We start from the raw sequence: 11,661 nt of genomic DNA, 5'->3' as shown, positions 1-11,661 counted from the left end.
TCTTAACGGAACATGATGTTTACTTAATATCCTAATGATTATTGGCATAAAAGAAAAATCAATAATTTTGGCCCATACAATGTATTGTTGGCTATTTCTACAGATATAGCTGTGCTACTTATGACTGGTTTTGTGGTCCAGTGTCACATATAAGCAATCCATTTATATGTAGCGGTGTAAAAGTGTTATAATTCATCAAACTTTATTTTGTTACTTTAAGCAAACCGTTGCTTCTTAGCCAAGTGCAGAAGGAAACCCAGTAAGGGGTGGTCCATCATTTCATTATAGGGGAGCAGTTGGGAGTATATATACAACATATGCAGAATGGAAATTGTGACTGTTTTACACAACAATTAGTCTTGGTGTTAATCAAACTTTATAATCACTTTATGTGCTTGTTAAGAGAAATGCTTCATGTTCTTCCGTGTTACCGATGTGGAATACCCCCAACCTTGATCAATGGTATATCCACCTGATGCTGCAGTCTTCAGTCTGCATGAAACATTCTGAAGAGAGGCATGTGTCCCTGTTAATGGAAAACTCAAACAATTTCCTAAAGCATATTAAATATAAGTTACAATGAAATCAGAACAAGATACTTCGGTAATACTATTGCTGACCCTGTTGTGTGTAAAATTAAATGTTGTAAGCGTTTAACACTTTGCATAAAATGTATCGCTTTATCGTGCGATTGTTTGTATCTCTATGAACGGTACAAAGTATCAATTTATATCCTATGTTCATTTTCATAAGAATGAAGAGGCTTGTTAATGTTAATTGGGGTTCTATTTCATCTCGTGATAACATTAGCGGTTAAACCGTCTATGCATGTGAAATACGCGGCAGTAATCCGCGGTGCATTTTGGGTAATGTAGTTCATGACTAAATGGTTAAAGAGACGAAACTGAAACTGAGTTGTGACTCTGTCTAGTATTGCAAGTTGCCTGCATATTAGAATATGGGACAGTGTACTAAAACTAAATTGTGTATTTACAGATTGTGAAACAAGAACAAAGACATTTGTTGTAAAACTGTCAGATTTTATGCTTGCAGGTATGAGTTATTGTTCAATTTGTTTTATTACTGTTCTGTTAATTCTCAGTATTTGTAAATCTTGTTAATTCTATAGAAAAATATGCCACTGGGGTTATGCATTTTATTAAGTGGAACAATTTAAGATACTGTTAAGAAAAAAAAAGCTTGTTAATATGAGTCTGCTTGAAACATTCTGAAATCCGAGAGCTTTCTGACCCTGAGACAGCAACGGAACTACCACGTTCAAGGAAATCTAAAAGTGTATCCCCTAAATACTTGTTCTGCGTGACCAAGGAACACAAGTCACTTCTGATATTGTGAAGATGGACATAGTGGGCATAGCAATGTTTTGACATCTCATGGCTGTGAACAAGAACATGAATGCCCCGAGTTTGTCAACTGTTTTTGACCAAAGTGATATTAGCAACCAAAGACTCATTATGTCCAGCAATGTAATAGCATATTATGAGGTACAAAAAAAAGGGAAACATATGCATAGATAAATATATAAAATAGACAGAAATAGATTTCATCCCAGGTTTAGCAGGTGTATATGGAATTGGACCACTGTGTTTTTGCTCTCTATTGTAATAGCTCACAATTCCCATTTATTATTATTTTCCATTTCGTATCTTAGGAATATAATGTAGCAATCTAGTATCTAGGCTATTTTATTTATAAAAATCACAGGGAAGCGTTAACAAGAAGTTTATGTGTGCTCTCCAACATCTCTTCCTCTGTGTGTGTGTGTGTGTGTGTTTGTGTGCATCAATTAAAGCAGCGCATTAAACTGACTTGGAACTACCTGTGCTTTAAACAATTTTATTACACACCTTCCAGCCACTCAGAATCCACAGACTATGGAATAATGAGATTTGGAACATGCCCCAAACACACACAAACTTTTCAGATTATCCCTACCCCATTAATTGTATTACTATAAAGTCTTAATGTAACTGTAAAAACTTCAGCTTAATTAAGATATGCAAATTAAAATTTAAAAATTAAAATCTGTAATCTGTGTATGTATATTATACAGTACAACTATTTATTTTGTGTTTGTCTCCCCATGATGGCTTTTTTAGTGTGTTTCTCTCTGGATGTAAAAGGATGATGTAGCACTTTGGGGCAAATATGGCCACTAGTACTCCAAAACTTGAAGCCAGGATGGCAAATATCTCCATAGCAACTGCATATTTCCCTGGTGAGCTCACATATGCTGGAACAAATGTAATCCACACAGCACAGAAGATCAACATGCTGAAAGTGATGAACTTAGCTTCATTAAAATTATCTGGAAGTTTTCTTGCCAGAAAGGCTAACAGGAAGCTTACTGCTGCCAAAATTCCAATATATCCCAAAAGCACTGAAAACCCAGCCACTGAGCCAATAGCACATTCATATACTATTTTAGAGCGGATATACTGGTTGTTTTTATAAGGTACTGGAGAGGCAGTTGATAGCCAGACTACACATATCACAATCTGGAGTGCTGTTAAGACCAGAACAGTGCACCTTTGTTGAGCTGCTTCAAACCATTTCATTGCTCCTTTGCCCTCTGGTCGAGATGATTTGAACACAGCTATTACCACCATAGTCTTGACCAGGATGCTGGAGATACACAGGACAAAGCTTATGCCAAACACAGCATGTCTTAACTGACACGTCCACAATTGTGGCTTACCAATAAACAGCAGCACACACAGGAAACACAGTTTGAGTGACAACAGCAGCAGGAAGCTGAGCTCTGAATTGTTGGCACGTACTATAGGAGTGTGACGGTGATAAGCAAAGATAACCAACACAAGAGCACAGAAGCAGGTGCCAAGTAGAGAGGCAGTGGTCAGAGAGATGCCCAGAGGATCCTCATAGGATAGAAACTGTACTTCTTTGGGAACACACTGAACATTATTTGGACTGGACCAGAACTCATCAGGACACATTATGCACTCAGTAGCATCTAAAAGTAAAAAGAAGACAGAAGGTGACATTTTAATTTTATTTTTAAGAAATTATATCAAATTATATTCATATTTTGCCAACAATAATCTGCTGACCTGTTGTATTGGAAACCTGTCCATCTCCGCATTGAAGGCAGTCAAAACAGCAGACAGGAAGGCCCTTCTTTGTGGCTCGTCTGGTTCCTGGGGGGCAACTCTCACTGCACACAGACCGTGGGGGCTGAAAGTGACACACAGCTATCAGTCATGTGTTTTTCATCTCTTTTACAAAATTACAAGCTTAGCGTTTCCATTAATTCTCACTTTTCATATAATAGATTTGAATAGTATTTTAGCTATATTTGCAAAATGTATGACATTCAACATACAAGGTTCATTACTTTTTTATTCTTGAAGTTCCAGAATATTGCATCCTCATTCAGCATGAGCACCATCTCTGTTGCTGCCCCTTCACTTACTACACCGACCTTATGGAACCTAATTGTACCATCAGAGCTTGGCTGCCAGTTTAACACATCATAAATGGCCACAGCATCTCCATTCTTGTCAAATGACACATGATCCCCAAAGCCTGTGGTGAAGTTCACTTTCTGTATGTAGTGAACCAGCTGTACATTTTGTAGATAGGACAGGTGTTATATGTTTATCTCTTCTATATGCATGGAGAGAATCCAAACTATACCTGTGGGTCTTACCTGCCAGGGTTTTAGATTTGACATGTCGGCACAGCTGTTCCCACTGAATGGTCCTCTCCCTTTCTCACACTGCATCAGGTCATGAAGTGCATGTGCCAGAGCATAAACTGCCTTGTACACATTATAAGAGGCCCTCAACCCTGAAACATCCGTGTATGGTGTGTTTGTGGTGTTCAGATCCTCTAGTCCTGTACACACTTTTTTCACTTGCTCTCCATCTGTCTCTATGCTCTCAGGTTCAAAACTGCACCCAAAAATTTTCTCCCAGAAGATTCTTAACATATTATTTCTTTGATCAGTGTTGGGACGAAGACGTAACAGAAAGTCTCGAAGCCCCTGTATCTCTCCACGCCTTATAGCAATGCTCAGTGTACCCCCCAGGAATGGGTGGTAACGTGGAGTGTGAAACATAGGTGAAGTGGCCCAAGCTTCACTTGCAATCCACTGCCTGCCTGTCATGTTCTGCAACACCACCTCATTCATCAAATGTATCAGTAAGGATGAATGGGAAAAAACAACCACAACTCTAGCTGTAGATGCCTGAATCACTCCCATTATGCGCTGAATATCTCTGGGGTTGTTATCATAAGGCAGGATTTCAGAAAAAGCAACACAATATCCAAACAGCTGCATTTCCTGATGAAAGGACTGAGCAGCGTAGACACCGTAGTCATTATTACTGTAGAGGAGACCAACCCAGATCCATCCAAAATGTCTCAAAATCTGAACCATAGCCCGTACCTGGAAGGCATCACTGGGTATTGTTCTGAAGAAAGAGGGGTACTTTTTCCTGTCACTCAAACAGGAACAGGTGGCATAGAAGCTAATCTAATTGGGAGAGATGGAGAGCAGAGACAGTTGCTGTGTTTCTTTCTTTCTTTTTTTTCTCTTTTCTTTTTTGAGAAACAGGGTTGTTTTTTATAGAAAAGGGTTACAGAGTAGAGGGGTAAACAGTGACAAGGGAGACATGTTGAGAGACAATCAATAGAGTTTCCACAATATTTTGGAAATATTTCTTTTTTTCATACCATAGGCACTCGAAACAGCCCCAGGACACTGGAAATTGCAATAGAATGAGTAGAACCTGGATCACCTATGATTCCAATCACCGGTGGTGGGCCTTTACAGTTGAGGTCAGAGACAGTCTCCTCTGTTCCACTAAACAGAGCTATGGCACCACGGAATGCCACTCCAAGCCTTAAACAGTTGTCAAAGATCTTGTAACCAAGCGTGATGTTAGGCAGCAGACGGGGATTGTTATTAATCTCACTGATGGCAAAAACCATTGTCTGTGCCTGCTGAAAGCTTGTCATATAGAAGCTGCAGATGCCAATACAAATGAATTACATCCTTAACTCCAGTAACACTAAATGTATTAAAAATAAAATATATTAACATTTTATTTATTTACTTAAAAAAAAAAAAAAAAATATATATATATATATATATATATAGCTGTACATTTTCAAATAATTACAAAATATTATGTTTTCTTCTGTTGGTGTGGTCAAGACTCACAGCTCACAGCGTGGTAGTTTTGGCTCCGTTTTATAACTCAGCTCTGGAAATGCTTTGAGGTACTGAACCTCAAACAAACCGCCAATGAGAAAGTCTCCATCCTGGTACATCCCATTCAGTGCAAAGTGTCCCTGTAGCTTACAGGTGCCTGAACTGGCCATCAAAGTTACAGAGATACAGCTGCAAGACAGGAACAAACAAAGATACAGAATTAACCACATCCCTCTGTCTTTATCTTCACACCTCAAACAGCTCACTGATTTATCGTAAGGATTGTGTGTGACACTTTTTTTTATAAAGCAGGCGGTGCTACTGGCCTTTCTGGAAATGAAGACGTCATTTTTGCTATTTTGGGGCCCTTCATCAAGTATGACAGTCCTTATAAAACAGGATATTAATAATATTTTAAATTACATTAAATTTATGCAAATAATAATTAATTGTATTTATCTTATCCCAAGGCCTCCCTAATGGAAATGCTGTACTTAGAGATTATATATGTGCTAAAAAAAATTAAAACCCCTAAATAAATACATACACATAAATACATAGATACATACACACCAATTTTCACTTTTTCCCTGTGCATTGAGGGGCATAACTTCTCTTGTGAATGTTCTCTATATATTGTTGGTATAATGGTGAGGTATCTCATTATGTATCTTAAATTATGGGGAGCTGATTATGATGATACCCCATACAATTCATGCAATTACTACATGATGTGAATAGTTCAAAGCATTTCTCATGGGAATGACACAATGTAAATTAATCATTCGACAAACTTCGATTTATTTCTATAATCTAAATGAAGCTGTTTTAACATTTTTTTTCATCCACATTAATATAGTAAATCAAGCATAAATCACATTTAATAATTCTGTATATATGGCTACCAGGTGAAAAAAGTTTTGTGATTTTAGTTGTTGTTGTTTTTTTTTTTTTTTTTCCATGTCATTACATTGTTTGGAGCATAAGAAATCTATAAATCTATAAATATATACATATACAACATATAATGTGTCCAAAGCATTCACTCAGTATCATTATCTTATTTTTGACCGAGATGGCTTTTAGCTGGTTTTGCATATGAACTCTTCATATATATATATATCTGTATATATAGAGAGAGAGAGAGAGAGAAGACTTTAACATTGTCCATCATTTTGACGGACAGGGTCGTAAAAAATCATCACAGGTTACGTATGTAACCATGGTTCCCCGAGGGAATGAGACGCTGTGTCGAAACGCTTTGGGGAACGCCATCAACGAACCATGCTCTGAAAACAGGTGTGTAATCAGTCCAAATGAGCAACGAGCCGTCACGGGGAGGGCAACAGGGAGACCATAAATGCACATGCGGTGAGAAAGCCAGCAGCTTCTGTGTTAGAGAAGCAAGCACCGCAGGGATGCCGGAAGTATGGCAATGAGACGCAGCGTCTCATTGTTACATACGCAACCTGGGACGTTCCCCTTCAGGAACTTGAGCTGGGTCGAAACGCTTTGGGGAACGACATGCCCACGCCACCAGACTTTCAAATCACTGCCTAGTGTGTATCGCTAAGTACAGCTAGGACGAGAGAACAGAGGAGCCAAGAGTGGCATGAATATAAGGCCGTAGAACCTCACGAAAGTGAGTGGCATGGACCAACCCGCAGCGTTGCAAATGTCAGAGAGGGGTACTCCTGACGAGAAGGCCTTGGAGGCCACCGTATTCCAAGAGGAGTGAGCCTTGATCCCCAAAGAGAGGGGGGAATCAGAGGACTCAAGGTTATGGAATAGCAGCCCAGTCACCACATAGCAAAGCTACACCTGGCCAGAGGCCTCAGCCTCAGCGCACCGTGGAGGAAACGTGTAACCGGGGGTGTTTTTCCACTAATTGACCACCAAGAGGGGAGTGGAAGGCAGCTATGGCCGCTACGTACACCTTCAAGGTGGAGTGGGTAAACCCTGTGGCGAACCGGGCCTGCAGGAACCCCAGAACTGTACCAGTGGGCAGTGGACTGGGTCGATCTGACGGTCACCACACCAGAAAGTGAAGGCCTTCACTTCCAGCCGTACAGTTTCCTCGTTGAGGGAGCTCTGGATTGGAGGATGGTCTCAACAACCTCGGTTGAGAGACTGGAGGCTTCCACACCCACAGCTTCCACAACTCCGAGCGGGGATGCAGAATCGTGCCACCCGCTTGTGAGAGGAGATCCCTCCTGACGGGAATCTCCACGGAGAGCCGTCGAGGAGGGAAATCAGGTCCGAGAACCATACTCGGCCCGGCCAGAACGGGGCTACCAGCAGTAGCGAGATGCCGTCCTAGCGCACTCTCTCCAGAACTCCTGGGAGCAGAGCGATCGGGGGAAAATCATACAAACACAGCCTCGGCCACGTCTGAACCATGGCATCCAGCCCCAGGGGAGCTGGATGACTCAGAGAGAACCAGAGGGGACATTGCGATATCTCCTGAGTTGCAAAGAGGCCCACCTGAGCCTGACCAACACTCCCCAAATGAGCTCCACCACCTCAGGGTGGAGTCTCCATTCCCCAAGCCTCGGCCACTGTTTCGACAGGACGTCTGCTCCCTGAAAGAGATGTCCCAGGATGTACACTGCTCTCAGCGAGAGGAGTTTACCTTGGGACCACACCAGGATCTGGTGCGCCAGCTTGTACAAGGGGCGCAAATGCAGACCTTCCTGGTGGTTTATGTAGGAGACCACCGATGTGTTGTCAGTGCGCACCAACACATGGCGATCTCTCAGTTCTGGGAGGAAGTGTTTCAGAGCCTGAAACACGGCCAGCATCTCCAGGCGATTTATGTGCCAATTTAGATGGCGGCCACTCCACAGACCACGGGCTGGGTGGCCACTCATGACCGCTCCCCAACCGGTGAGGGACACGTCCGTCACTAGCATTACACGGTGACAAAGAGCCCCCAGCACCGGACCCTGATTCAGGAACCAAGGTTTTCTCCATGTCTAAGGCACGAAAGCATTGCCGCGTGACCTTGATAATGCAAAGCCGGTTTCCTCTTGGTCCTGCAGGGACCATTGCAGGGGTCCCATGTACAGCAGACCAGACGTCCCTGCACCATGGTTGAATCTCACACCATGCCCAGATAAGCGGTCCACTGTAGTGGAGAAGCAGACTTTTCTTGGTGTTTTAGTCTTAACCCCAGCTCTCTCGTGTAAGCGAGAACAACATCTCGATGTTGAAACGCCATCTGCTCTGAATGAGCTAACATCGACAAATCGTTGATAGTTCAGTATGCGGATGCTCTGGAATTTCAGGGAGGCCACAGCAGCATCCGCACACTTTGTGAAAGTGCAGGGTGAGAGTGCAAGGCTGGACTGCAGAACCCGATACTGGTATGCTTCGCCCCCAAAATGAACTGTTGAAGGAGGATGGAAAAGTGGAGGTATGCATTCTCAGATCTGTCGTGACAGATCAGTCCTCGGACCTGATCAGAGACACGACGCAGCATACTGAACCTGAGGCCCATGACAGCGCGGTTCAGCTGACACAGATCTAGGACGCAACCTCTCACCATCCTTTTTCGGAACAGTGAAGTACCGGCTGTAGAACCCGGACTCTCTGCAAGAGGAGGGACCACCTTGATGGCGCCTTCCTCAAGAGAGTGTACTTCTTGTTCCATAACCAGAGCCTGCTCGGGGCCCACCAGACTGGGAAGACCCATGGGTGGAGGCGGCATGAGAACCAAACTGGATTCTGTAGCCTCCTCTTCAGTGTGCAGGACCTATTGAGACACGTTAGGCAGATGCTGCCAGATGGTCTACTAAAGGAATCAGTCTCTTAAGACTGACTTCTGGTGTACTAGAGTGGCTAGCTCGATGCCCTGAAATGGATGCCCGGCAGGGAATGGCCGATCTAGCTGCTCTAGAGACCTCCTTAGAGGCGGCAAGCCTCCCAGCACTGCTTCGATCCCGGGCGGATGCTGCGAGATTCGATCGCTGGAGACCGCTGTGCCCTGAAGCACCGTAGGTGGCAGGGTTAACAGATCGATCTCCCGATGGTGCTGAGCAGAGACTGGCACTATATGATGAGGTGTACACTGCTCTTCCCCAGAGGGGACTGCCCTCAGACGTCCTAGACGGCAGGTGTCTGGAATGCGTGATGACCTCTTAGATCCGGGAGGAGTGTTTCAGCGCATGAAACACAGCCAGCATCTCCAGGCACAGATGTACCACATGAGATGGTGGCCACTCCACAGACCATGGGCTGAGTGGCCACTCATGACTGCTCACCAACCGGTGAGGGAGGCATCTGCCGTTAGCATTAAGCGACGACAACGAGTCCCCAACACCCCAACATGTCTAAGGCACGTAGGCAGCGCCATGTGATCTTGATCATGCAAAGTGGGTTTCCCTTCAAGAAAAACCCCTTGGTTTTGAGTCACCACTGTAGTAATCTCATGTACAGCAGGCCAAGAGGTATTCCGTTGGATGCAGCTGCCATCAGACCCAACAGTTTCTGGAACTGTTTGACAGTGAGTGACCGGCCTACTCTCACTCTCTTGACTGCAGTGAGGATCGACTCGATCCGAGCAGGAGACAGACATGCCTGCATCGTGGTCAAATCCCACACCACGCTTAGATAAGTGATTCTTTGTAATGGAGAAAGCACACTTTCACCGGCGTTTAGTCGCAACCCCAGTTCTTTCATATGGGCGAGGATGACAACAGCCGCTCAGAATGAGCTAATATCGACAAAAAGTCAATATAGTTTAGTATGTAAATGCCCTGGAGTCACAGCTGAGCCAGAGCAGCATCCATACACTTATTGCAAGTATGGGGTGAGAGTGTAGTAAATGGCCGCTCTACAGAGGCTGCTCCTGCCCAGCAGGCTATGTCAGTGTGCCCACAGATCAACCTCCTTGGAGGAAGAGAGGTGTAGCACAATGCTCTCAAATGGGGGAAGAAAACGTAAGCGTGCTTTCGAACCATGAGAGCACAGTAAATAAAATTTAATTCCTCAGAAGAGCGGACTGTGCGTGCTCAGCTCCCGAACAAACCACACATAAATCGCGTGAATCCCCACCCCTGCGAGGGCAGGGCAATCTAATATGTAGTCTGCTCATGAGCGAACAGCGTCAATCTCCTCGGAGAAAGACAGCAGCACGAGCTCTCACTCATAGGGGGAAGAACCGCAGCGCGGGCTTCCGTGTCCCTCGAGAGCGGCCTCGGCAGAAGCGGGAGCTAAGCCACAGAGAACGGCGATGCGGGCAGTCAGCTCCCTCGAGAACTGACTCCCATGCTGACTCCCACACACACACAGAGCGCTTGCTGAAATGACAGAAGCTGCTGGCTTTCTCACCGCACGTGCTTTTATGCTCCTGGTCTCCCCGTCGCCCAGCCCGTGACGGATCGTTGCTCATTTGGACTTATTACACACCTGTTTTCAGAGCATGGTTCGCTGATGGCGTTCCCCAAAGCGTTTTGACACGGCTCGAGTTTCCGAAGGGGTACCGTCATAATCTATTATTACCCGTCATTTAAATTTTCTTTTTCTTTTTTTTTTTTAAGATTTATTTTTTGGCATTTTGCCTTTATTACGGACAGGACAGATCAGAAAGGACAGCAAGTGAAGCGGGGTGGGATCGGGAAAGGTCCTCGAGTCAGGATTCGAACACAGGATGCCTGGAGCACAACAGCGCTATATGTCACGCACTGCCCACAAGGCTATTGGCACCAACTTAATTTTCATATTTTAATTACAATAACACATTTAATTGCTTTTACTTTTGGTCACATTTTCATTTTTAATCATGAACCTACAGGATGCCGCAGTGTTTAAAAACAACAAAATATGCTAGTGCTGGGTAAACAACAACAACAAATATTTATTTATTTTAATAGATTCTCACTTTAATGAACCAATATTGATTCTTAAATTACAATTGATCGTTTGGTCTAAGCTGTTTTCAGTTGATGAATGAATAGTACATAGTGCATCTTCCTTCCAATAAATAGCAATAATAGGCTAGGCTTTGTGTTACTTTTGATATGAAACAAAGTCTAAGATCTTAAATTCTGTCCATTCATTAGGCGTTTTGGCGTCTTTGATGTGGTGTGATAGATCGTTGTAGCTTCTGTGTATTCGCCTGTGTGTAATCAAATGTATTGGGAAAACATCCGTGACAGTTTTGTTTTTGTCCTGGATCCCCTGCTCTGCTGTCAGACTGGAGCGTACTCGCCACCAACTGGACAGGCGTGGGATTGCAGCTACAATTTACAATTTCCTCAGGGTAATATATATATACAGAGTTGGGGAGTAACTAGTTACATGTAACGGAATTGCATAACTTAATTACAAAATAAATGTAATTGTAATTAGTTACAGTTACAGAAAAAAAAGTGTAATTAAATTACAGATACTTTTGAAAATGTTAATGATTACAATGGGGGTTACATCTGATTTTTTTCACACACACACCCACATACAGT

General features: G+C 43.4%; 1 protein-coding gene across 1 annotated transcript; it reads right to left on the bottom strand.

The window, feature by feature from the left end:
- Window positions 1-2,079: 2,079 nt before the first annotated feature.
- LOC127159852 (extracellular calcium-sensing receptor-like) lies at window positions 2,080-5,430 on the bottom strand. The gene is given in 7 exon segments (XM_051102583.1): window positions 2,080-2,121; window positions 2,124-2,995; window positions 3,093-3,216; window positions 3,377-3,604; window positions 3,692-4,519; window positions 4,720-5,011; window positions 5,210-5,430. Coding segments are annotated over 7 exon segments (2,607 nt in total).
- Between the last annotated feature and the right edge of the window lie 6,231 nt (window positions 5,431-11,661).

This window comes from Labeo rohita, unplaced genomic scaffold (genome assembly GCF_022985175.1).
Source record: "Labeo rohita strain BAU-BD-2019 unplaced genomic scaffold, IGBB_LRoh.1.0 scaffold_256, whole genome shotgun sequence".
Taxonomy (NCBI): domain Eukaryota; kingdom Metazoa; phylum Chordata; class Actinopteri; order Cypriniformes; family Cyprinidae; genus Labeo; species Labeo rohita.
Note: the sequence above shows the minus strand (reverse complement) of the source record. Positions and strands in the feature narration are given on the sequence as shown.